General features: G+C 48.9%; 1 protein-coding gene and 1 long non-coding RNA gene across 6 annotated transcripts in view; both read left to right on the plus strand.

Annotated features, from left to right (window-relative positions):
- Positions 1-19,136, plus strand: part of LOC123345039 (zinc finger protein 345-like) — a 37,181-nt gene extending 18,045 nt beyond the window's left edge. For 2 of the 5 annotated variants that reach the window (XM_044981598.1, XM_044981597.1), the window contains exons 3-4: positions 835-909; positions 15,797-19,136. In XM_044981598.1, coding sequence (XP_044837533.1) covers positions 835-909; positions 15,797-18,063 — 2,342 coding nt within the window. In that variant the 3' untranslated portion in view covers positions 18,064-19,136. Of the gene's footprint in view, positions 1-834; positions 910-15,491; positions 15,616-15,796 lie in introns of those variants that run through there. The other 3 variants (XM_044981599.1, XM_044981601.1, XM_044981602.1) reach the window with 3 other exon arrangements.
- Positions 19,137-19,403: 267 nt separating this feature from the next.
- LOC123345086 lies at positions 19,404-26,459 on the plus strand. The gene is made up of 2 exons (XR_006572710.1): positions 19,404-25,014; positions 25,625-26,459. It is a non-coding gene; the product is annotated as an uncharacterized LOC123345086 (long non-coding RNA).
- Positions 26,460-26,810: the final 351 nt, after the last annotated feature.

The following is a 26,810-nucleotide window of genomic DNA, read 5'->3' on the forward strand; positions in this document are numbered from 1 at the left end:
GCCATGCTTAATTTACGCGTGAATGAGCGATATGGGGTGAATATACGTCCTTGGTCTGGCAGAAACCTGTTTGTCGACCCAGCCTTGATACAGGTTCTAGGAATATATTTTCTTTACACATCCATAAGTCTATACATAGAATTTGTATGCACATTTCACAATGATATTAATGACCAGAGTGATTGTGGCTTTCATTTGCGATCCTACATGACGTCCTTCGGTGAACCAGAATCAGGATATTAGAATAATAGACCCATAGGGCTAGAAGGGACCACAAGGGTCATCTAGTCTAACCTGCTGCCAAGATGCAGGATATTCTTGTAACCTCCTTGACCTGTTGGCATTGAAGGGCTCTTAGGCTCATGGGGCCATATCCCAGTGGTACTGAATGGGGTTTGGGCTCCCAACTGTGAGGTTGCTTGGAAAATCCCAGGTGGGTGCAGGTGGTTCAGTTTGGTCCTTTGTAGAGCTGTGGTCCTGATTTGCCAACTTCTGTGCACTATCTCGAAAGTTGGTTTTGCTGAGGAATGTTGGATATGTGTTCATAGAGCATAAGGCCAGAAGCAGCCATTAGACCATCCAGTCTCCCCTCCTGCATAACACAGGCCATTCAGTTTTGCCCAGTTACCCTAGCCTTGAGCCCAATGACTATCGTGAAACCAAAGCATTTGGGTCCTCGGGAGACTACATCGTTGCGCTCCAGGCAGACACCGGGAGAGACTGAGGTGTTTTGTTGATATTGGGGCTGGAGGGGAGAGGGTGGCTGCTTTCCACATGGCACCCGTGCATACCCTGCCACACATCTAACTCATGTCCAATCCATGTTTCGCCTAGCGGAGGAGATTGCGATCAGCTGGCCCCGGATAACTGCATTCGCCGAGTCACACAGGAGGAGAGGATTGGTCTCTGGTAAGTCGCTGTGTGTGAGGCAGTCAGAAATTGCAGTGCTTTGCTCTCCTGGACTCTACCCCACCCCTCTGGCTGAAGCCCTTGCGACTTGGGGGCGAGGGGGGGCGGCAGGTGAAATTCCCCACTCCGCAGAGCGCCAGCAGCACAAGGAATGGCAGTGGGGAAGGGGGGAATGGATGGACTAGCAGGAGCTCAGATCACAGCTCACCAGGACACCTTTCTGTCGCATTAGTCTCACTCCAAGACCCTGATCCTGCAAATGGGTGAACAGGGGCACAGGCAAAAGGATCCATCAGCATGGATTTGAGGAAGCATGTGTCAAAAATGCAAACTGCAAAGAACAAGGAAAGGCAGAAGAAAAGTGTTTTGAAATAAATCTTTAACCACACACAGACTAATATGCAAAGGTTGCTAGACAATTATTTTTCCTTTGCAATTGCCCTGTAATTGTCTGTAAATGTAGGGCTGGGATTCACCAGCAGGCTCTGGTTGCTTTGGGCTATTCTGGTGACACAAATCAGCCAGAAACAAAGGTTAACTGGCTGGTTACGCACTGAGCAGAAGCCAGGAAGTTACTGATGAATCCGTCCAGATGCAACCCCAACAGCATTCATGGTACACTAGAATGGGGCCCTAGTCTGAAAAGTGACCACCTTCCTCAACAGCCCTGCTCCTTGTGTGCGTCAGCCAGAGCTGCTGACTTCACGTAAATAAGTTCTTACCGCTGTTTACCCCTGCATGGACCTCACTACAGGACTGAGACCTTGTATGGTGCTATTGTTCTTTATTCCTGCTAGCCCTGAGCCAACCTAGCTCTAGCTCACCCATGATCAACAGCCTTGGGAATTAAATTCTGACTGCACATACTTTGTTGTTGGTGAGGTGAACAGCTTGGTTTTCAGACTGCAGGCTCACTTTCTCTAGCTAAGCATTAGGAAAAAATACATATGACTAGCATGGTCTAATGGTTAGAGCACACAGAAGAATTAACTGTAATCTGGGCTCCGCCGCCACTGATCTTTTGGGTGACTTTGAGCAAATCTTTTTCCTCTCTATCTATCCCCTCTCCCCCTTTATCTTGTGCATTGCAGCAGTGAGCTCGGTGGGCCAAGTCTCTTACTATGTATATGTGCAGCATTGGGCACCATGGGGCCTTGAACTCATTTTTAATAACTTGAGCTCAACAGATTTCATCTGAGAAATCAGACACCATAAACATGGGCCCTCTTGGGGCTGTTTTCATGGATCTCTTTAATGATGTTGTGCTAAGTACTCGAAAGTCAGGAGTTGCCCATGTGAAGGTTGATCATGCATCTGTCTCTCTGTCTCCTTTGTGCAAACACACTGCAATCCAGTCTTTAACCACCCAGTCACTTGCTATTTCCCATAAAATACAGTGAAACACACCATTTTTCTGACATTCTTAGATACTTTGGGGTGAGTCGGGTATTTTTTTGTTTTTGTTTTTCCTTTTTAATAGATGAAATTTTCACATATGTGCTAGGCAGAGCAAGTCGTTCTGCAGCTTCACCTGTCGGTGAAATCAGTGTTTTTCAGCGACTGGTCCGTGGACAAGCGCCAGTCCCTGAGGTCTCCCTGACACAGTTTAGGAAGGCAGCAAGCCAGTCCCTGGTATCAGTGAGGTTGAGAAACACTCTGCAAAATAAAGTGTTTTTCTTTTGAGATAAGTGCATTTCCATTCAACTAACACATTCTGTTGCAATTTTTAATTCACTGAAACACTGTGTCTTCCTTGCGCAAAGGTGAGCAAAGCTGGAATAGCTCTGAAAATAAGCTAGCATAGTAATGTTGCCGACCTAAAAGGCCTGAGGCAGCAAACAGTGGTTCTTGCCCGGTGTATCTCGCTCCAATAGACACACCAAGGTGGAGAAGCAGTTAAATGTTTATTTGAGTACTCAAATAACAGGATGCTCGGAGGCACACACACACATCTCAAATCGAGCACACCAGACATAAGCTGTGTCTCTCTTCTTATACACAAGTCCAGCTAGGTATCCCTATTACCCCCCACTATCTACTCCCCCCTCCTATCCTATAAGTCCCCTCCCATATAATAGACACATTGTATAGCTAAGGATTACATTAAACAGGTTAAATCATTCTTGACAACAAGCAATTCATTTTCTTAGTAACTTTTCAGGGCTGTTAGGTTAGTTTACTTCTGAATTTATTACCGTTCCTCCCCCCCCTCCTCCTCCTAAACCAGAGACGAGTGGCCTCTTTTTACTATCTCCTGGTGCCAGTTACACTGATAAGAAGCTTTTACACATTCCATTCTCACTTCTAACCTAGGAGTTCAACTGAAGTTTAACATGGAGGGACTTTGGACAAGCACAAAATAACTTTGGCTCATTCAGGCCTAGTATAAATGCCTGATGCCACCAACAATTCCCTCCTTTGAGAATACTCAACAAACCTTTGGCTGAGTGTTCTCATATACTGTGGACAGGATGTGAGTGAGTGCCCTGGAGCTGGGGCTCTCAATGAGAGGGTACATAGGGACCTTCGGGGCACGAGGGGCACAAAGTTTATGAAGAAGCAGTTTAAAACAAGCAATCAAGAGGAGAGTGACTAGGCACAGTACAACACCTGTGAGGAGGAGACGCACAAGGCCATTTCCCAATCCTCCTAGGTTGGGTAACCAATTCCAAAGGGAATCAAAAATTGTGGGTTCCCCCTCCTGGGCCTTCCACTGCTTGAAGGCCTGTTCGGCTGACAGGATGTGTTTATTAATGTCCTGTGAGTTTTCTGGGACATAAGTACAACATTCGTTCCCAATAAGGGCACATACCCCGCCCTGAGAAGCTAAAACATAATCCAGGGCCTGTCTGTTCTGCAAGGTCAGCAACCGGAGCTGATAAAGCTCTGAGTTAAGGCTTTTCTCTATGGCCAGGGTCTCATTGGCAAACTTGGTGAGAAACATAGAGAGCTTACGGTAAATTTGAGACAGCCGTCCCACCCCATAAGATGGGAGGAGGATCATACCAAGTCTGTCTCCCTCCTTAATAGGCTCTGGGGTGGCATACAAGGACCTGCGCTGCCTGGGACGGCCAGGGGGCAGCTTAGGGAGCACTCGAAGGGGAGGGGCAAGATATCCTACATAACAGCTTCCATACCACCGATGCGGTAGCCACTTATAGGCAGAGGTACCGCAAATGTAAAAGGAGTGGCCATTTCCTACCAACCCATTATTCCCACTTCTCCATTGTTCTGCTCGGGCACCACTAAGAGCTCCAACTCGGGCGGTAGAATTAGATTTGCCATTAACATAGACTGGGAGAGAATCATTCCTGTCAAGGGAGAAATAATACTGACAGGTGCTATTTCCAGCGGACCAGGTGTGATTATCAGATTGGAACTGTCGATAACACACCAACCCAGGGTCCACTGACCGCAGCCTAATAGGGGTAGGAATACGCGTCGAGTTGGCCTGTGGTTCCCAGGGGTCATCCCTCAATGCATACTGTGATTCAATAGTACAATTTTGTGACAAGAGGGTACCCGAAGTGTTTCTTCCCCTACTAAACCATCCCCAACAAAGATCTGACCAATTTTGGGGAACTGCCCTCCAGGGCAACCCAGCTGCATGGTGCGGGATTTGGGAGCATATCCAACAGTTAGAGAGATTAAACTCTTGGGCAAAACAAATCTTCAGGCCCTCGTACGTATTTGCTTCTAATTTGTTAGGGATTCCCCTCCATCCCGCATGTACCTGGGGAGAAACGGGGGTTAACAAGAGGAGTGTTCCCATAATAAAGAATAACACTGTGGCAAACCTTAGGCCTAAATCCATACTGGGCAAGTAACTCTAAACTAACAATTACAATTCCCCAAATACCCACAAAATAACAACTACCAATAACAAACAGATTAAAAACAAAAGAAACCAGGCCCACAAGTTAGGCTGGCCCTGTGAAAATAAACACAGCCAACGCTCAGAGTTTTCACGGGGAGTGCGCTGTAACTGTCCAAAGGGGTCACAGGGCATTCCCAGCAGGCCTTACTGTCGCCTGAATAACAGCTTAAGTCCCAGATCGTCGCTGGCAGTCTTCTCCGCGGGCTGGACAGTCCACCGTTCAGGAGCTGGTACTGCTTTCAGACGAGAGTGGTGGATCCAGTTCTTGTATCCCTCGACCTTTGCTGCTGTGTGGGAGATCAGCAGGACGGTGTGGGGTCCCTTCCACTTCTCTTGAAGAGGCTCGTCCTTCCAGGTACGAACGAGAACGGAGTCACCGGGCTGCAGGGAGTGGACAGGGGCATCCAGCGGGAGAGGCTGCAAATCTTTGGTATACCTGTGGAGAGAACAAAGAACAGCAGACAGAGAGCACATGTACTGAGATAAGAAACCGCAGCCTACCTCCCACTCCCCTAGCAGAACCGGTGTACCATTCATAGGCCATGCCCTCCCGAACATAATCTCAAAGGGGCTAAGCCCTAACCTGCCCTTTGGGAGAGCACGAACTCGGAGCAAAACAAGGGGTAAGGCATCAGGCCACCGAAGAGAAGCCTCTTGGCAGACCTTTGAGAGATGCCGCTTGAGTGTCTGATTAGTGCGTTCCACTACTCCACTGGCCTGTGGTCTCCATGGAGTGTGGAGCTTCCAGGGGATCTGTAAGACATCTGAAATCCCTTGAATAACTTGCGATGTGAAGTGTGTTCCATTATCAGACTCCATCCACTGGGGGAGTCCGAAGCGAGGAATGATCTCCTTGACAAACTTGAGAGCCACTGTTCTGGCAGTGTTGTTACGGCATGGGAAGGCTTCAGGCCATCCGCTGAATCGATCCACTAAGACAAGGAGATATCTGAACCCTTGGGTCCGGGGGAATTCAGTAAAATCTATTTGCCACACCAATCCTGGTCCTGGGGTAGGTTCCAGAGTGGCTGGCGGCACTGACACTCCTGGCCGAGGGTTGTTCTTTTGACAGACTAAACACTCAGCCTGTACTTGGGAAGCCAGGGGTCTAAGTCCAGAGGTTAGAAAATACTTATTCATAAGCTGGGTGAGAGCTTCCCTTCCAGCGTGAGTAGTCTGATGTAGTTTCTGTAGTACTGGCCGTATTAGGCTTTTAGGTAGGAGGATTTTCCCTTCTGTGGAGTGGAGCCATCCCTCCTTTTCCTGGAGCCCAAGTGAATTAGCCAAGTTCCTTTCTTCGCGAGATACTGAGGAGCTGGGAGCTCACCCACTGATGGGATGAGAGCATGCATATGGGCCTCCTCAGCTCCCAATGGTTTCAGGGTGGCAGCTCGCTTGGCTTCCCTGTCGGCCCTAGCGTTGCCCTTGGCTACGTTCTGATCCTCTCGTTGATGAGCCTTGCAGTGTACAACTGCTACCTCCAAGGGGAGCTGTACTGCTTCCAGAAGCCGGAGGATCTGTGTCCCATATTTAACTGGAGAACCCTCAGCTTTCAGCATTCCCCTTTCCTTCCATAAACCAGCATGAGCATGCAGCACTCCAAAGGCATATCTGGAATCAGTAAAAATGTTAACTCTTTTTCCTTTTGACAATTCGAGTGCACGGGTTAAGGCTATCAATTCAGCCAACTGGGCTGACGTTCCAACAGGCAAACCCTCTGCTTCCACAGTTTCGTGGAGAGTTACAACAGCATAACCCGCCCTCCTTTGTCCATCTGTGACAAAGCTGCTGCCGTCAGTGTAACACTCATATTCTGCATTTGGGAGTGGCTGATCTTTTAAGTCTGCACGGCTGGAGTATTGGGCATCTATGATTTCTAAACAGTCATGTTCCTGCTCCTCTGTTTCTGGCAACATAGTGGCTGGGTTAAGAGAGGGGCAGGTTTGCAGGGAAACCTCAGGATTTTCTAGGAGTTTAGCCTGGTACCGAGCTACCCGAGCCTGGGTGAGCCAGAGTCCACCCTTAGTATCCAGCAGGGCTTGGACCATGTGAGGGGTATACACCTGCACAGTTCCCCCCAAAGTCAGTTTCTCCGCTTCACCAAGCACTAGGGCAGTTGCTGCGACCGCTCGCAAGCATGCTGGCCACCCCTTAGCAACTTGATCCAGTTGTTTAGAGAAATATGCCACAGGACGTCTCCAAGTTCCTAATAATTGAGTAAGTACTCCCAGGGCTACTCCTTTTCTTTCATGCACATACAGTTGAAACGGCTTAGAAAGGTCAGGCAGACCGAGGGCTGGAGCTTCCATTAGTTTTCTCTTTAACACTTTAAATGCCTTGTCAGCTTCTGAGGACCAGTGAAAGGGGTCGTGGTCTGCTCCCTTAACACATTCATACAAAGGTTTAACCCACAATCCGAACTCTGGGATCCATATTCTGCAGAAGCCTGCCATGCCCAGAAAAGCCCTAAGCCGTTTACGATTGCTGGGGACAGGGATTTGACAGATTGCTTCCTTTCTTTCATTTGAGAGCTGTCTCTCTCCCTGCCGTATGTGAAACCCTAAGTACTGTACTTCTAAGAGGGCAATTTGAGCCTTGCTCCGAGCTACCCGATATCCTCGTAGTCCAACAAAATTCAAGAGGCTCACAGTAGCCTTAAGGCAAGGAGTCAGACCCACAGCTGCAATTAATAAATCATCTACATACTGCAGGAGGAGGATTTTGTCCGCATTATCCCATTCTTCCAAGTCTCTAGCCAGAGCCTGGCTGAAAAGGGTAGGGGAGTTTTTAAATCCCTGAGGTAACACAGTCCAGCAAAGCTGTTTCTTAACTCTTTTCCCATCCTCCCACTCAAAGGAGAAAATCTCCTGAGATTGAGTATCAACCGGAATTGTGAAGAAAGCATCTTTTAAGTCCAGGACCGAGAAGTGGGTGTACTGCCCCCCTATAGATGCCAAAAGTGTATACGGGTTTGGAACAAGGGGGTGCAGAGTCTTAACCCGTTCATTAACCGCCCTCAGGTCCTGGACTAACCGATATGTGCCATTGGGCTTTCGAACAGGCAGGATGGGGGTGTTCCAGGCTGACTGACATTCTCGCAGTACCCCATACTTCAAAAACCGATCTATAGTTTCCTGCAGCCCTTCTCTGGCTTCCCTTTTGATCGGGTACTGCTTGATCCGCACTGGACCTTTTCCTGGCAGGAGCTGAACCTTAATGGGGGTATGATGGGCTGCCTTTCCTGGGACCCCCGATGCCCATACTAGAGGAAAAACCCGGTCCTCCCACTGGCTCCACTCTGGGGCTTGCATGGCTGAGGGCTCAACTGCAAGAGTCATTATCCAGGCATTCTCTGGGGGTAGGGTGAGAGTGATTTCATCTTGGGTGAAATACAGGGTTGCACCTAAGCGACAAAGCAGATCCCGTCCTAGTAGAGGCGTTGGACAGTCAGGGAGGTAAACCAGCTTGTGGGAGAGAGTTCTGTCTCCCAAAGCACATTCTGCTGGGGCATACACTGGACACTTGGTTCCTCTCCCTGTAGCACCGACCACAGTGAGGGAATCTGCCACAGGCAGCTGAAGGGGTTGATTTACAGCGGTTCGAGCTGCTCCAGAGTCTATTAAAAAGTCTATTTCTGAATTTCCCACCCGCATTTTTACTCGGGGTTCCGGGGGCAGGATAGTCCGTCTCCCCTGACACCCCTAGTCTTGATTCTCTGCTGCCATCATAGGAATATCTTCCCTCTCGGGGCACTCATTTTTCCAGTGTCCCTCCTTTCGGCATATGGCACACTGATTGCGACCCAAACGCCTTTCCTGTGGGCCAGGGCGCCCACGTCCACGGCCTCTCATTCCCCGGCCCCTTCCACCTCCTTCCTGAAACTTTCTTCTGCCACCAGCCTGTACTGCTGCAACCATCATCTTCACTTGCCTCTTTTCCTTCTCTCCCTCTCTAAGGCTATAAGCCCTATTTGCAGTTTCCAAAATCTGAGCCATAGACATTCCCATTAAATCCTCCTTTTTCTGCAATTTCCTTTTAATGTCAGGGGCCGCACGGCTGGTAAAGATACCTTTTATAATTGCCTCAGTTGCCTCAGCATCAGGGTCTGCATTAGTGTGTTGCCGAATGGCATCCCGAATACGCTGCAGAAATGCGACCGGACTTTCCTTAGGCTCCTGTATGAGCTCATAAGGCTTGGCCCAATTGTTATGGCGAACAGCTGAGTGTCGGAGTCCGTGCAAAAGCAGCTCCTTGTACACAGTGAGGCGGGTCTGACCATTAGGATCATTAGGATTCCACCTAGGATCTGCTGTGGGGACCATGTCGGCAGGAATGGGGACATTAAGCGGATCCCGATCATGCCTCTGCTGTGCCTCCTCCCTTGCCTTGGCTATAACCTGATTCCTCTCCACTTCAGACAACAAGGTCCTCATAAGGATATTACAGTCATCCCAGTCAGGCTTGTGACTGGCAAAACATCCCTCAAAAACCGAAATAAACTTGCTGGGGTTCGTTGAAAATTCCCCTGCCTGTACCTTAAAGGCTGCTAGGTCCACCGGATTAAAAGGCACATGCGTGTAGACCTGCATAGTAGTGGCCTGGCGCCCCTCCGCTCCATGTCGGGCTACCACAGTCTCAGTAATCAACGGATAAAGTCCCACTGAGGGGGAAATCCCCGGAGCACAGAGTACCTGTTCTTTATATGGTGGGGGTGTAGGAGCCGAAGGGGACACCGACTCTGCCATTACAACCAGGGAGGGGTTCGGGGAACTAACACTAGTGACTACCGAACCTGTCGGAGTCAAATTACACTTTAACAAGAGATCTGACTTATCTCTTAACGTCATAAACAACTGTACATACATAAATTCATTCCACTTATTCATTTGCTGACAAAACAAAGCTAATTGAAGGATCGTGTTGTAATTAAGTGATCCCTCCGGTGGCCACCTCTCCTGGCCCTCTAGCTGGTACTGAGGCCAGTCTACTGTACAGAATCTTTTCAGTTTACTTTTAGTCAATGGATCTTTTTCAAACACTTTCCAATTCATCAGAATGCATTCTAAGGGTGTACACCGTACCCTGCCTGTACTCTGTTCCTGCCCCATACCTATGGGAAGACACTGGGCGTCCCCAGGTCTTAACAGGCAAACAAAAGGCTAACAGCACTGGACTGTTCCTACCTTATCCACGAGACCGGTTCCCCACCGTCGCCCGTAGCTGCTTCTCCACTATTTGAGCGCGTTGCACCGTAATACCCTCCGGGGTCGACCACACTGCGTCTTCGCCGAGGCCCCCGATGAAATCACCGGTGCGCGCTGAGCATCGGTCGTCGCCGCAATCCGTCGACCTCCAGGAGGGGTCCGGGCAAGGCTAAATTTTAGCCTCGAGCCCACCCAGGGACGCCAAGACTGTTGCCGACCTAAAAGGCCTGAGGCAGCAAACAGTGGTTCTTGCCCGGTGTATCTCGCTCCAATAGACACACCAAGGTGGAGAAGCAGTTAAATGTTTATTTGAGTACTCAAATAACAGGATGCTCGGAGGCACACACACACATCTCAAATCGAGCACACCAGACATAAGCTGTGTCTCTCTTCTTATACACAAGTCCAGCTAGGTATCCCTATTACCCCCCACTATCTACTCCCCCCTCCTATCCTATAAGTCCCCTCCCATATAATAGACACATTGTATAGCTAAGGATTACATTAAACAGGTTAAATCATTCTTGACAACAAGCAATTCATTTTCTTAGTAACTTTTCAGGGCTGTTAGGTTAGTTTACTTCTGAATTTATTACCGTTCCTCCCCCCCCTCCTCCTCCTAAACCAGAGACGAGTGGCCTCTTTTTACTATCTCCTGGTGCCAGTTACACTGATAAGAAGCTTTTACACATTCCATTCTCACTTCTAACCTAGGAGTTCAACTGAAGTTTAACATGGAGGGACTTTGGACAAGCACAAAATAACTTTGGCTCATTCAGGCCTAGTATAAATGCCTGATGCCACCAACAGTAACGTGTCTTGGTTGGTGCGCTTCAGCGTCCCACATAGTCTGCAGTTTCTAATAGGCCTGAACAAACTCCCTGACTGGAAAATATGTCTGCAAATGATGGCTTAGCTCTGCCAGCACCCCAGCTGGTGCACATCGCTGGAGCTCCGCTGGAGCCAAACTTTAATTTGAAGTCAGTGGCGCTTTGCCAATTTACACCAGCTGAGGATCTGGCTGAAGGTTGTTTTGCAAGCTATCTCCCCTCTGTTTGCAGATAGGTTCTGATTTGCTGTTTTGCAAGCATTCACATCCCTTTCCATGGCTCTTTGCCTTTCTGTATCGTCGCTACAATGAAATGCGTTAACCCATCTGCCCAGATTTCCTGCTCCAGAGGAGATTCCATGTTCCTTGTCCATCTGAGTCCGGTGTGATTACAGAAGGCAGTCCTGTCTCTGAATTCTTCTTATAACTCTATTTCTACCTTTGTACTGACTTCGTTAACCCTTTGGCTGTGCCTATACTAGATGCGCTTTACCAGTTTAGGAATATGGATGTACTATATTTGCAAAGTGCTCCTAATGTGGACCCAGTTATCCTGGCTAAGATATGTGCTGTCCACCCCTCGGGAGCGAAAACAAGCTTTTGCTTGTGTAGCTGTGTCCACACGACATATTTCTGCCAGCACAGCCCTGCTGGTCAGGGATCACACCTCTTCGTGCCCCTGACCATCATAGCAATGCCAGCGGAAGTCTGTAGTATAGACATAGCCTTTGTTAAGATGCACTGGGAAGACCCTGTGGGACTTCGTTTACAGGATCTCACCCATGGCAGGGCAGCACACCTTTCTCCTTTTATGGCTCCATCTAGCTTTCTAGGGCCTGCACATATCTGGACTTTCACTATTGCTTTGTGGCTTAGGCTACAAACTGTCACTGTTAAAAACTATTCCTATGCTATTATTGCCTAGACATCCCAGCCAATATCAGAGCTTCTTTGTGCTGGTCACTGCAGAGACACTGTTTCTATCCTAAAGGTCTTACAGTCTCAGGGAAGAAGACCTACAAAAGGGGTATTGTTATAGGTGGGGAGCTGAGGGCCAGAGAGATGAAGGCCCTTGCCCAGGGGCAGCGAGCAAGTCTGTGACACGGCTGGCACTTGAATTTAGATCCCCTGAAGGCTGGGCTATGATTACAATGCCAGCCTTCCTGTTGCCCCTTCTTTCTCTACTGTTACCTGCGCTACACATGCTGGGCTCGGGCAGGGCAGAATTCCCCTGGGTTAGGCTGTTGCTGAAGGTGAGCCTCATGCTCTGTCACTTCACAGTCCTGCCTCTTGCAGTCCATCTGCACTGCCCCCATCAGCTGGGTTTGTGAGTACTCTGTGACGGGCTCAGTTTGTGCTCTCACCACACGGTAACCATGGTAGCTGCAGCCTGTCATTATTGCCAGAAGCCTCAGCTGGCACCTGACTCTCTTTCTGTAACCAGTTCATCCTGCCGCTTTGTTACAGTGCAGATGGGCCACCCTGGCAGAGCCCATGGGGCTGTGCCAGCTGCTGCTCCTTTCCCTCTCAGAGCCCTATGCATCCCTGGGTGGAGGGCCATTCCCAAGCATAGGCACCACTCGAGGGTGGCATGGCTGTGATGTGCTCTTCCTCTGCATGGGGGTGGATTTTACCTCATACGGATAAAATCCAGCAGCCACAGGCCTCAAACAGGACACAGCTCTGCTAGCTCTTTTTTGAAGTTGAGCTTAGTTTATCATAATAGTGATGTTGTAGTCATGTGGGTCCCAGGATATTGGAGAGACAAGGTGGGGGAGGTGATATATTTTACTGGACCGACTTCTGTTGGGGAGAGAGACAAGCTCTTGGATTACAAAGAGGTTTTCTTCCGGTCTGTGAAAACTCAAAAGCTTGTCTCTTTCACTAACAGAAGTTGATCCAATACAAGATATTGCCTCGCCCACCTTGTCTCTCTATTATGATAAGGCATGCCTGAATCTGCTGCGAGATCAGAGCCTTTTAGTGGTACATTTAAATTAGCTTCTGGGCTGCTGGTTCTCCATGCCTGGTGGAAAATAGGAACACAATCTGTTTTCCCAACTGTGAAGAGAGCCACATTGTGTCAGGTGCTGTATACACACCCATTGCAATCAGAGTTGTGACTGCAGTACAGGTCGCATACCTGCACTAGCTTTAACCTAGCTATCATGGCTAAAAATAGCAGTAAAGCCAGGTCAGCACAGACCCCAGTGTGGATTAGCAACGCCAGTACATTACTTGTAAAGCCCATGCTGCTGTGTCTTCATTGTTATTTTTAGCCATGCGGGTGAGATTAAAGCCAGAGATTAAAGTATGTCTACTTGAGCTGCTGTCACACCTCCGGCTGCCATGGAGACATTCTATAGTGAGAGACACCTACAGTCTAAACAGACAAAGGTTGGGAGGGGAAAGAGAGGTGCAGTGACTCACCGCTGGGTCACAGAGCTAGGACTAGAACCCAGGAGAGCCTTCCTGCCTGTCCTGTGCCTTTTGCACCACATCATGCTGCCTTTCAAGAATTGAGGGTTTCTGTTGTCAACAGTGAGAGGCTAAGTCCTGCTCTCATTAACATGGGGAAGTTTTTGCCATTGACTTTGGTGAGTGAGATTAAGCACTACGGCTGTTTCTCTGCACTTAGCCTTGTGCTTTATTTCTGTGGTGGGCTACTCAAGTACTTAAAGTTAAGCCAAGATCAGGATCTGTATTTGTGTGCTAGAATACTGCCCTCTCTCACCTGGTTTAAGTTTACAAAGGACACAAAGGTATTTCTGTATGTAGCCGGATTCTTCCTTTATGCTTAACATGCCTGTGTTTGTAGAGCCTCTGGAGCTGGGGTTCTCACCCTGGTTTGGTTGGGGTGTGTTTAACTATGGAAAAGAGGACAGTCACTTCATAGGAAAGGTTGCAACCACAGTCCCATTGCTAAGGGTGATTTTGATCCCTCTCCTAAATCAAAATTCCTTGTGCTTCCACACGATTCGAGTTAATTCTCCTTGGCACACAGTGCATTCCTGAAATATTTCATAAGTACTTTCTGACAGGAAAAAAACAAAAAGTGGCTCCTTTAGAAAATTTTGGAAAGGGGCTAAGGTTTGTTAGTGCCCAGTAAAATCACACAGCTCCACCAGAGCTGTCCAGAAAACAGGGGGGGGGGGAGGAGATTTCAGCAAATTGGAAGTTGTTCCTCATCCCATTCCATGCCACAATAATTCCATATTTCATTTTCACAATTTCCTGTGGAATTTCCTACTTACAATACAAGCTGGTTGCAAACTTAACAATGGAGGGAGTCTCGCCTCAGTAAAATGAGCCTTATTTTAGTCCCACTCTCTAACTTCACCTGGACTAAAACGATCCTTCTGGAATTTCATACAAGTGATTTTATGCCCAAGTAGAAAAATCTCTGGACAATCTGAGACAAAAATGGTAAATCATTGGGGCAATCTGATTCAGAAAATGAAGTGATCTCAGTCCTTAAATCAAGGGTAGAAAAATGTTAATCTCATCACATATGATTGGGCCAGACATAGCAATCACTAGGTGAAATCCTACAGCCTGTATTACGAGAGTTTAGACTAGTTGATCACAATGGTCCCTTATCGTGTTAAGCCCTGTGAATCCAAAATCACTGCGCATAAAACTCCAGAGGTGCTTTAATCAGTGCTTTTGGTGAGGAGTGGGGCTGCTAGCTAGTTTGGGTGGCAGGAATTTGGGGACGGGGAGGAATTTAGATTATGATACACTTATATTACTCACCTTACTCCATGAGCGATCCCAGTGAAATTGTTATTGGATTCAGTAACTGGGTGGAATTATACAGGAGATCAGACTAGATGATTTAATGGGCCCTTCTGGCCTTAACATCTATGAATCTATGCACAAACAAACTATGTATTATAATATGGCTAAATGTAAGTGTATACATCTAGGAACAAAGAATGCAGGCCATGCTTACAGGATGGGGGACTGAATCCTGGGAAGCAGTGACCTTGAAAAGGACTTGGGGGTCATGGTGGGTAATCAGCTGAACATGAGTTCCAAGGGTGAAGCTGTGGCCAAAAGGGCTAATGCATCCTTGGATGCATAAACAGGGGAATCTTGAGTAGGAGTAGAGAGGTTATTTTACCTCTGTATTTGGCACTGGTGCAAACACTGCTGGAATTTTGTGTCCAGTTCTGGTGCCCACAATTCAAGAAGGAGGTTGATAAATTGGAGAGGGTTCAGAGAAGAGCCACAAGAATGATCAAAGGATTAGAAAACCTGCCTGATAGTGATAGACTCAAGGAGCTCAATCTATTTAGTTTAAGAAAGAGAAAGTTAAAGGGTGACTTGATCAGACTACAAGTACCTACATGGGGAACATATTTAATAACAGGCTCTTCAGTGTAGCAGAGAAAGGTCTAACATGATCCAATGGATGGGAGATGAAGCTAGGCAGATTCAAACTGGAAATAAGGCATACATTTTTAACAGTCAGAGTAATTAGCCATTGGAACAATATACCAAGGATTGCAGGGGATTCTCCATCACTGACAACTTTTGAATCAAGATTGGATGTTTTTCTAAAAGATCTGCTCTAGGAAGTATCTTGGGGAAGTTCTCTGGCCTGTGTTCTACAGGATGTTAACCTTGATGATCACAATGGTCCATTCTGGCCTTGGAATCTATGACTCTCTGATTTAATGTGCCATTCTGGTCTTGACTTCATAGCTATTAATGGGACTGTTCGCAGATACTCAGTATGCTATGAGAATCCGGCCCGTTTCTCAAAAGGGTTTCTCATTACATGTCGTGAGGTGGGTGGCTAGGTGAGGGGAAGCAGGGGGTGGGAGCTGGGGGGTGGGGAGGGGGAGGGAGGCTGCCAGGGAGGGGAGGGGGTGATGGGAGCAGTCCGGCAGAGCCGGCTCCTGATTTTTTCCGTTGTGTTGATGGGTATTTGAATATGTGACAGACCCTCTCTAATTCCCTTCTCCAAAGTTTCCTTTCCTAGACCCAGGGAGTTACTGGATTCTCTCGTTGTTCCAGCAGATGATGGGATGGTGAGTGAGAATGAGGAGGAGGATGCTCAGCAGGGAGGCCTTGAGAAGGTGGATGCCCAGGGGACGATGCCAGGCAAGTCCAAGGGGAGCGCTCCCCAGAGCGCCGATGTGGGGAAAGCCAGCGAGGGCCCGCAGAAAGTGGAAGGACAGCCGAGGAAGCCCTCAGGCAAGAGGCAGGGCAAATCCGCTCACCGTGGTTTCAAGAAGTTCCACCAGCGGAGCCTGCTGGGGCACAGCCGGTGCCATGACTGTGGCAAGAGCCTGGGCTTCGGCTCGGGCTTCAACAAGCGCCCACGTCTGCGCAGCGCCGAGAAGCCCTACAAGTGCAACGAGTGTGGCAAGTGCTTCCGGCTCAGCTCCACTCTCATCACCCACCAGCGCCGCCACGCCAGCGAGAAGCCCTACAAGTGCGCCGACTGCGGCAAGAGCTTCAGCGTGGGCTCGGCCTTCATCCAGCACCAGCGGGTCCACACTGGCGGCGTCAAGCCCTGCCAGTGCAATGTCTGCGGCAAGAGCTTCAGTGCCAGCACCAGCCTGGTCAAGCACCAGAAGCTGCACCTGGAAGAGAAGCCTTACAAGTGCGACGAGTGCGGCAAGGGCTTTAACTGGAACTCACACCTGGAACGCCACCGGCGCATCCACACCGGTGAGAAGCCCTACACCTGCCCTGAATGTGGGAAGAGCTTCAGCTGGAGCTCCCACCTGGACCGCCACCGCCGCACCCACCTGGGCGGGGAGAAGGCCTGCAAGTGCACTGACTGCGGTCGTTGCGTTGGCCCCAATGGCACCAAGCCCCAGCGCGGAGCAGGAGGAGCCGCTGCCGCCACCGAGAAGCCCTACCAGTGCCCCGAATGTGGCAAGGGCTTCAACAAGAGTGCCACGTTGGCCAAGCACCGGCGTTCCCACACAGGCGACAAGCCCTACAAGTGCGAGGAGTGTGGCAAGAGCTTCGGGCTGAGCGCCTCCCTGCTGCAGCACCAGCGGAGCCACGCAGCCGGAAAGCCCTATCAGTGCGGCGACTGCGGCAAGAGCTTCGCCTGGAGTTCCCACCTGGACCGGCACCGGCGCATCCACATGGGCGAGAAGCCCTACCGCTGTGGGGACTGCGGCAAGAGCTTCTCGCAGAGCTCCCACCTGGAGCGGCACCAGCGGGTGCACCTGGGCTCGGAGCAGCCCTGCCAGTGCACTGACTGCGGGAAGAGCTTCCTGGCCAGCGCCAAGCGGCGCCGCGTGCTGAGTGGGGAGCGTCCCTGCAAGTGCACCGACTGCGGGAAGAGCTTCCTGTGGGGCTCCCGCGCCAGGCCTTCCCCTGTGGCGGAGAGGACCCACAAATGCACGGAGTGCGGGAAGAGCTTCACCTACCGGGCGGAGAACGTCAAGCACCAGGGCACGCAGACAGGTGAGAAGCCCTACACCTGCCCTGAGTGTGGCAAGAGCTTTGGGCAGAACTCGGCCCTGGTGAAGCACCGGCGCATGCACACCGGCGAGAAGCCCTACAAGTGCGGGGACTGCGGGAAGAGCTTCAGTGTCCGCTCCAACCTCATCAAGCACCAGCGCACCCACCTGGGTGAGAAGCCCTACAAGTGCCCTGACTGCGGCAAGGGCTTCATCCAGAAGTCGGACCTGACCAAGCACCGGCGCATGCACACCGGCGAGAAGCCCTACAAATGCAATGTCTGTGGGAAGTGCTTCAGCGTCAGCTCCAACCTCATCAAGCACCAGCGCATCCACCTGGGCGAGAAGCCCTACCAGTGCTCTGAGTGTGGCAAGAGCTTCATCCAGCGCTCGGAGCTCACCATCCACCAGCGCGTGCACACTGGCGAGAAGCCCTACAAGTGCCCTGAGTGCGGGAAGTGCTTCAGCCGCAGCTCCCACCTCAACCGGCACCAGCGCACCCACACCGGCGACAAGCCCTCACTGCTCTCCACCACCAAGAACTCCGCTGCTGCCGCCGCCAGCAACCCCCTGCAGGCCTCCTCTGCCTTCTCCTCTGCCTCCTTCTCCTCCCCGCTGGGCACCTCCTCTGCCCCCCTCCCCACCCTACCCTCTTTCCCTTCCTCCCCCTCCCCCATCTCCATCCCCGCCCTCTCCAGCAACCCGCTGGATCTGCCCTGGGCCCTGTCCTTCCCGTCCCGAGCCTTCCCCCACCCTTCCTTCCCTTCGCCTGCTCCGTCCGGGGCCTCGGCCTCATCACTGATAAACTAACCACCCCCCGCAGCCTCTCTGTTCCCCCTCGCTCCCCCTAATTCTTGCCTGCATCTTTCTTCACCTCCTCCATATCTCCCCCCTTTGCCCTGCCTTTTGCCACCCCTCTCACTCTCTCTGCTCCCAGGGCTGTGCAGTTGGCTTCCTACTCTCCTGCTCTTTCCTCCTTCCCCATTCCTTCTCCTCCTCCAAAATTCACACCATCCACCTCTTCTTCCCCTCTCCTTCCCCTTCACACATCTGGCTCCTCCCACTTCCCCTCCCTTCTCGGTGCCTCCAGCTTCCATGCTAGTGACCTATCCAACAGGACTGCAACTTGCTTCCTGTCCCCAATGTCCTCATCTGACTTGCAGCACTGGATCAGTTTCCTTGACACTCTCTTGACCTGCTCCTCGCCGTACCCAATTCCCTTTCTGGCCCCTCTTGGGCTCTGAATTCTTATTCCCCAGTAATCAGGTCACCTCTTTCCATATAGCCCTCTTCCCGCATACTGCCTGCCCAGCTTGATGTTCCTCCCATGATCTCCCGTCTGTGCTTTCCTTGATGTTCTCAGCCCCTTCCTCATCTCGCTACAAATTTACACCAAGAAGTGTGAGATTCATTATTTACAATCCATTAGCCACGGAATCCCTCGCACCTCCATCCTTTCTTGTCTATATCACCACTCCCAGGTTTATGCTTCTATTCCAACTCCCTTGCTGTAGGGGGGTCTCTGGAGAATATCCTATGATGATGCATATTTCCTCCACTGAAGGTTAATACTCATTCTGTTCTACCATCTTCCTTGCCTAACTCTGCCCATCACCCATCCTTCGATCTAGGTACCATCCAGTGCCTACTTCTCCCTGATTATAGCCTAGAGCTAGATGAACAACAGAGAAAGTGATTTGTGAATATGTTCGTGTTCAAATGGGATAAGTTCTATTTTGCTCCCCTTTGTGGGATCATATTATTCTATGTTATTGTTATTCACAAGTAGAGCTGTTCAGTTGGGGTTTTTTTGTTGGCTTTTTTTTTAAAGAAAATATTCTTTGACAAAACATGTCCTTTTTAAAAATGAAGTTTTGCAAAATCATTTGGGTTTTTTTTTCAAATTTTTCAATTTTGTTTTTTACAGAAATGTTGCAAATATTTTAGCCTCTTGTTCTTTGAGGTGTTTTTTTTTCACATTTTCATGTCATTTTTGGTTTCCATTTTGTTTTATTTCCATTGCCAATTTTGATTGGTGGGCTTAGTAAAATGCTGGTAATTATTCAAAATCAAAAATCGTTCATTGTCAAAAAAATTTCATTTCAGATTCAAACATTCCATTTGCTAAAATTATTATTTTAAAAAATGAAAACTAATCTATGAAAAAATTCTGAAAATTTAGAAAAAATGAAAATTCAATAACAATTTTTAAAAACAAAGGAACATAAATACTTTTGAAATGTTTACAGTTAAAAAAGAAAAGTTTCAGCCATTTTTATTAATTGGAGTGCCTGCAACTTGTGAAAATGTTCACAAATCCAGAACTTTTCCACAAATTTTCATATTCATATGTATCAGAGGTAGCCGTGTTAGTCTGTATCCACAAAAACAAGGAGTCCAGTGGCACCTTAAAGACTAACAGATTTATTTGGGCATAAGCTTTCATGGGATGCATCCGAAGAAGTGAGGTCTTTTACCCAGGAAGCTTATGCCCATATTCATATGTGTTTGTTCAAAAATATGCATTGGAAAGTATGATGATATCCCTATTTACAAAAGTTACACTCACCCAATCAGGAAGCAGAAACAATACCAAGTGACTTAGGTGACCAATGGTACAAAAGACACACATAAAAGTAGTTTATAGTCAAATTATGGCACTGGCAAACCAGTGCCGCCTCCAGCTTAGGGAAGGGAAAAAAAAAAAAAGCTGTGATTGGCGGCAGCTGAACTGCGTCGCTTCATTCTTCGGTGCCAATTCAGCGGCGGGTCTTTCGCTCTGAGAGGGACTGAGGAACCCGCTGCTGAAGACCCAGATGTGCCGCCCCCCTTTACATTGGCCGCCCCAAGCACCTACTTCATTTGCTGGTGCCTGGAGCCCTGTGGCAAACAATCCATACAATATTAATTGTTCACATAGGTTATTCTGCTGATATTTACAAATCATTGGCCCTGGTGTTCAGCTAGTCTTTGTTGGGGTAAATAATGGAGCTGTATCAGTTTATGCCAGCTAAATAACTGGCTCCATAAATCTATTGTAAGAACCAGGATTGGTTTGTAAACAACCCACTCACAGAAGAAAGCTAAAATCAAAACAAATATTAAAATTCACAGTGAAAAAATTCTACCAGCTCCATTGAAAGCCTCTTGACCTGCCTCTGTTTTCAGTCCTGATCAGTATTCCACCTGCCTTCTCCTCTCTCTTTCCATCCAGAACTTTGCTAAGTATTTCAGACAAGGGAAAGAAATCAATGCCATCTGGTAGGAGTCGTCTGCCCCTTGACTCCCTGTCCCCCACCCATGCTGCCCCAACTCTCTTCTGAACCCCAGTTCCGTTTGCTCGTTCTTTGAGCTGTCCCCATCTCCTTTCAGCTCTTGATTTCCCTTTCTCTAGTTCTCTCCTGGACTGGTCTATACTAAAAAGTTAGATCGACCCAGCTACATTGCTCAAGAGTATGAAAAATCCACACCCCGGAGCGACGTAGTTAAGCCGACCTAACCCCCAGTGTAGACAGCACCAGGTTAATGGAAGAATTCTTCCACTGACGTAGCTACCGTCTCTCAGGGAGGTGGATTGCCTACACCAATGGGTGAACCCCTCCTGTCAGCACAGGTAGTATCTACACTGAAGTGCTGTAGCTGCACTGCTGTAGCATTTCAAGTGTAGAGAATCCCTCTGTATTCCTTCCATCAGCCTTCCAGCGTTCACTCCAGCACGGCAGGATCCCAGCTCCCTGACTTCCCTCCCACTCCGTCCTAACCCTGTTTTCTCTGCCTCTGTTGGCAATTCCACTGTCCTCCTGACTGCCCAGAGTCACCCCCTCGGAATTATTGTGGACTCCAATCTCTCCATTCCCTTCTACCTCATCCTGGCTGTCCGCAGCTCCCAACAGTTCTTCCTCTTACAGCAGCCCCCTTTCTTTCCCACTGCTCCCTGGCCCATGCTTTGGCCATGTCTCAACGTGACCACTGCACCCTGCTGCCCTCCAGCCTCCTTGCTTCCCACTTCACATCCCTTCAGTCCATGCTGGCCATCTTCCTTGCTCTCTGCTCCAACTATACCACCCGCCTCCCAGATTCCCGACCCTGCTTCTTCCTGCAGCAGTATTGTACCCCTCACATCTGATCCCGCAGGCTGTCCCATTTCAGCATTGATTTCTTTGGGACTCAAGCATGTACTCGAGTGCTTTGCTGAGCTGGGTCCCTCATCCTCCCCTCCAAGGCTGCATGAGGCTGCTCCAGCCTGCCTCCCGGATCTTATCTCCTCCTTTGCCCCACCCCCTCACTCCATCTTCCTGCCTACATCCCCCTGCCTAATCGTGCCCAGTGTGGCCTTCAGCAGTTGGGCCAGAGCCTGAGTTAGTGCAAATCTGCATCACTGGGGCAAACACCAGGTTATGCTAGCTGAGAGGCCATATCCCATTTTCTCCATTGTGTCCCTTATGGGAAGGTGTAATAAGGAGGGAACGGGGGGATGTATTCGGGCATTGGATAAAAGTTAAACAAGAAAGTAGGAAAGGGTTAAAGCCCCAATCCTGAAACACATAAGCACATGCTTCATTGATATAGTCCCATTGAAATCAGCAGGGCGACTCACGGTGCATAAAGCTAAGCATGAGCAGCGGTGTTTGCAGGCTGAGGGCCTAAATGAATAAACCCAATAATCGTAATAATTCAAGAAAAGTGCAAAGAGTTAAAAGACGTTTCTGGAAAACCAGTGGGAAAGGAGAGGGTTAAACACAACTGTGAAAAATGCTAAAGAGTTAAAAGAAAATCAAAAAAGAAGAAAACAAAAAAGAGTTAAAGGAAAAAATCCTAAAAAATAGAAAATAAGGAAGGTTAAAGTTTTTAAAAAGAAAATAGGGAAGAGTTGGAAAACATAGAACTGTAAATGGTTAAAATTAAAAGAAATCAGGAAAGGATTAAATATTAAAGAAAGGAATTGCAAGGGGTTAAAAATTTAAAAGTAAATGAAAGGTTTAAAATAGAAATAAAAACCAGAATTGGACAGTATTAAAAATAACATTTGAAATGTTTAAGAGTATAAGAAAATAGATTTTTAAAAATGGAAGAAAAAACTGGAAACTGTAAAAGGTTAAAAAGTTATATGAAAATAGGAAATCCTTTGTGGGGTTTAGTGTGTGGGTGCTGGTGGCCCGTGAGGTACAGGAGGTCAGACTAGATCATCCGGTCGTCCCTTCTAGCCTTAAACTCTGATTATGTACAACAAGAAGAGGAAAGTTAAAGAAAACATGTATTAAAAGAAATAGTAACAAGGCAACGGTTAAAGATAAAAACAGAGAAAGGGATAAAAATAATTTTTAAAACTAATAGAGAATATTTTAGGCAATGGTTCGAATCATATAAAAACAACCGAAACAAAACAATAGACAATGTGGAAAGGAGGAAACAAATGAGAGGAATCAGGCGTGCAGCTGATGATCCGAAAGGCATCCAGGCATCGGTGTCCAGTGAAACTTATGGCAACTGCAGATGCTGATATAGCCCGAACCCTGCAAACGCTCATGCATGTGGGGTGAAATTCATCCCTGATATGGAGAACCCCCGTGTGGAGTCACTGAGCTCAGCAACCCTGCAGGCATGCAGGTTGTAACATGAGGCCCCTAAATGAGATGTCAGCAGCTGGAACCCTGGATCTCTGGATCTCAAAGCATGAGCTGAAAGCTGTGCTGCTTGAGCTAAAATAATTGGCTTTGATAGCTCAACAAAAGGCTGCAGCAGCTCATACATCTCTATGTGATCCACCACTAAAGAGGGACAGAAAACCACAAGCATGTATGTGTCCCTGATCTCTTTGTGGGAAGGTGCCCTGGAACTAGTGCAAAGGGGCTGCCTGCTGCTCTAGCGCAGAGGTTGGAGTAGCAGCTCCAAGGGACCTGAGCAACAGCCAGGGGTGGAGGTGAATGGAGTCTGGATATCCGGGCAGAGACTGTAAACTTTACTCACCTGGGTCAACCGGTTAAGCTGGCTGGGACTGTGTGTGAACAGAGTCTCATGTGTGTGTGTGTTTGCAGGATTAGGGTGTGACTGCCAACTGCCTTTCTCCATCTGGTGGCGCTAATTACACCTGTGCAAATGTGAGTGTTAAATATTGGGAATGACCCCACTGGAGTCCTGGGGGTGGATTCCCCTCTCGCTCACCCTGGTATAAATCAGGAGTAACTCCACTGGAGTTACACTGATGTAAAACTGATGCAACAGAGCTGAGGATCAAGCCCAGTGACTCCCATGGGACTACTCATGTAATTGGTGCTGGCAGAATAAGCCCCTGGGGGACTCGATACACAGGCAGCTCCTCTCATGCAGATCTTTACTGGCATTCATAGTCAGTGTGGGAGTAATAAAATTTTAGGGACAGATCCTCTGCTGCTGGAACCTGGCAGAGCTGCATTGACTTAACTGGAGCTATGCCAATTAAACCAGCTGAGGAACTGGCTGAGGTAACTGTTTGCAGGCTCATAGAAGTTCTGGGGGAAGAGACCCAGATACCTAGCTCAATTTCAGGGCACGTTGGGCCAGATCTGGAGTGATCCTGAGCACCTGCAATGATACCACCACGATGGGCGCTAGAAAAAACCCTGCAGATACACTGGTGCTTGGCAGCTCCCCCTGGATTTGGCCCAGCATTCCGTCATGATGCTGAGAATGGATGCTACGCGGGGAACACCTCCCCATGCTGGTGGAGCAGGGTCCTGCTCTCTCTTCAGGTCCCTGCAAAGTGCAGCTGTGCTAGTCCACTGCCCACAAAAGCTTGACTTATTTACTTGTTAATAACAAACACTGCCCTGCTCTGTGACGCTCCAGTGACTAGTCATCCGGGGAGGTACTGGGCCCAAGGCCTGCCAGAGGTCCAAGCACCAGTTTGTTCCTGGACCTCTGGCAAGCCCTGGGCTTGGGGCCAAATTTCCCCCTTTCTCTGCTTATGTGTCTGAGCTGCTGTGTTCTCTTTGTCTCTTAGGTTGTAAGCTCCTTAAAGCAGGGACCGTGTCTTTTTCTGTGTTCTGTGGGGCAAGAGCACATGCTAGCTGCTCAATGTAGAACAAACAGAGACGGTGGTGGTGGTGGAGGGGAAGCTGATGGCCTATCAGAGATTCCATGCAAGAGAGAGAACCATTATAAATGTCCGGCTGTGGCCGGAGCTCAGGTCTTGGGACACATCAGAGGACACGCTTTGGAGAGAGACCCTTATAAGTGACCTGACTGAAGGGGAACGCTTGGGTGAGAGCTCACTCCTTGTTATGCACCAGAGACTCTGCACTGGAGAGAGACCCTATAGATGCCCTGGTGAGGGCTGGCTGCAGTGCATATCAGAGGCATGATATGATATATCAGAGGCAGCTGTCTGTCCCTGGATTCAGGGGGCATCAGCAGGTGATTGGTGATCCTCTGACTCCACCCAGCCTAGCAGACCCCAGGTGGGTGAGGGAGAGAGAACTATCCTTCTGTAGCTTCTAGCCCCTGGCTGAAGATTCCCTCCCCATGCCCTGTGGTCCACACTACTCCCATTGCTGGGCCCAGCAGAAGAGGAACGGAGAACCCCAGTCCTCTGGATACGTCTCCCTCATCTTTGAGCCTGGGAACAGGGATGTCGGGCACATCACACCTTCCCAAGAGGACCTGAGACCCAGTGGCCTTCTGTCTCTTAGCACATTCATTGCCTGGATCTGTTTCTGGGATGGCGGTGAGGAGGTGGATGTGTCCTCATAACCCCTTTTCTTCCAAATTCTTCCAGGACACCTGGTGGGTCTCCCCCTGGTGTTCTCCACTGAGCTAAAGGGTAGCCCCTGGTTCCTATGAGAGAAATGGAAGGGGACCAAGGTTGAAGGGAGCTGAGTGGGGGGTGTGAGGGAGGGTTGAGTGTTTGAGGATGGGGGAGATGAGAGCCAGAGTGGGAGGGAGCTGAGGGGTGTGTAGAATTGGGATTGAATGTTTGGTGATGCAGGAATGGGAACTAGAGAGGAAGGGAGTGCTGGTTGTGGAGGATCAAATGTTGGGAGGTTATAGGATGAGGAGGAAGGGGCAGGATTGGAGAAATGCTGCCCCTATATCATTCTCCCTCTCTGCCCCCAACCCTGCCTCCCTCCACTTCCCCATGCACAGTTTCTTCGTTTCTGTCCCATCTCCTGCTCAGACTTGACTTGGGGAGTTTCCCTGTAGCAGTGACTCAGACAAGATAAAGGGAGAAACTCTTAAATCAGCGGTTCATGGGACCTGCTGGACCCAACCTATCCAGCAGGGGAAATATGGGGAGTCAGAGGAGAAAAGACCTGGGGGACGGAGGAGATAGGTGTGAGTAACACTCATGAGCGTGGGATGAGAGATTCTATTAATGGAAAAATCCTTATTGCAGCGTGTGATTAACCTGTGGAACCTGCAGCTGCAGGAAATTACTGGGGCACACAGCTCCACAAAGGCCTCTTCTAGCTCCAGAGTGCAGGCTGGGACTCTGCATTGTAATAACTGCATGACAGAGAGCTCAGTGCCTCCTCCCAGGTGGACCTGCCTTGGACCAGCACCAAGTAAAAGGACAATCTCCCTGAAGGACAGACACAAATGTATCTGGTCCTGATCCTACTCCAGGCGGTTGTCCCACCTCTTCCAAGTGAAGGTCTTTGTATTATTCAAGAAAGAAGCTGGGGAGATGACCCCCCTGGTCAGGCCTGAATCCTTCCTGACCCACATCACCGAGGCCAGAGGGAGAAGACGACCTTGACATTCAGCTGGGCATCTTCCACCCTATCTGCCACAGAGTGCTGGATGGGGATGACAGAGACTGACTCTCTGCCGCACACATCCCCAGAGGGGATAAAAGCCTCACCTAGAATCAGAGATGCTGGAACCTGCCCCCTGCCTGTGAGAGTGGCTGCCAGCCGACAAGAGGTTAATGCTAAAATATTAGATGGTAATTACTTAACTACAATTTAACTGAGATTTATATATTTTCTAGTATCTGCTTGTTTGCTTTTGTAACTGGCGCCAACTGTCTCTTCGATTTGCCTGTACTTTCTGATCGGCTTGGAAATGTTTTACTGCTTGTGAACAGCAACGTGCCCATTTGTTTTTCTGAAATGCAATGTACTGGATTGAAATTTTTGTGCATTGAGTTGTCATGATGGCTCTGTTTTTATTTTACTTTACTTCATTCTCTTTCTTTCAATGAGTAGTAATAAATTAGAATTTAGTTATCCCAACAGCATCTCAAGTCCTTTCGTGGGAAAAACCAGGAGAAACTGGCCTTTACCAAAGTGACACAGAGCTTTCCGAAAAGTCACTTGAAGATGATCATTCCATTTGAATTAGGGGAAAGAGAAGTTAATGGCTGGGATTGAGGAGCCCAACGTTCAATAGGATTTAGGCACTGAAATCCCAGCCAAAACTGAGAAAAATCAGTTAGAGTACTGCCAACTGGATGTAGTCGGAAACCATCAGTCAGGCCTCAAAGAATCATGTGTTTGCAAAATACCTATGAAATATTCCTATGAATTGTTGTGTTACGGCGGTGCCTAGGAGCTGTAGTCATGGGGCTGGACTCCATT

Source organism: Mauremys mutica, chromosome 12, assembly GCF_020497125.1.
Source record: "Mauremys mutica isolate MM-2020 ecotype Southern chromosome 12, ASM2049712v1, whole genome shotgun sequence".
Taxonomy (NCBI): domain Eukaryota; kingdom Metazoa; phylum Chordata; order Testudines; family Geoemydidae; genus Mauremys; species Mauremys mutica.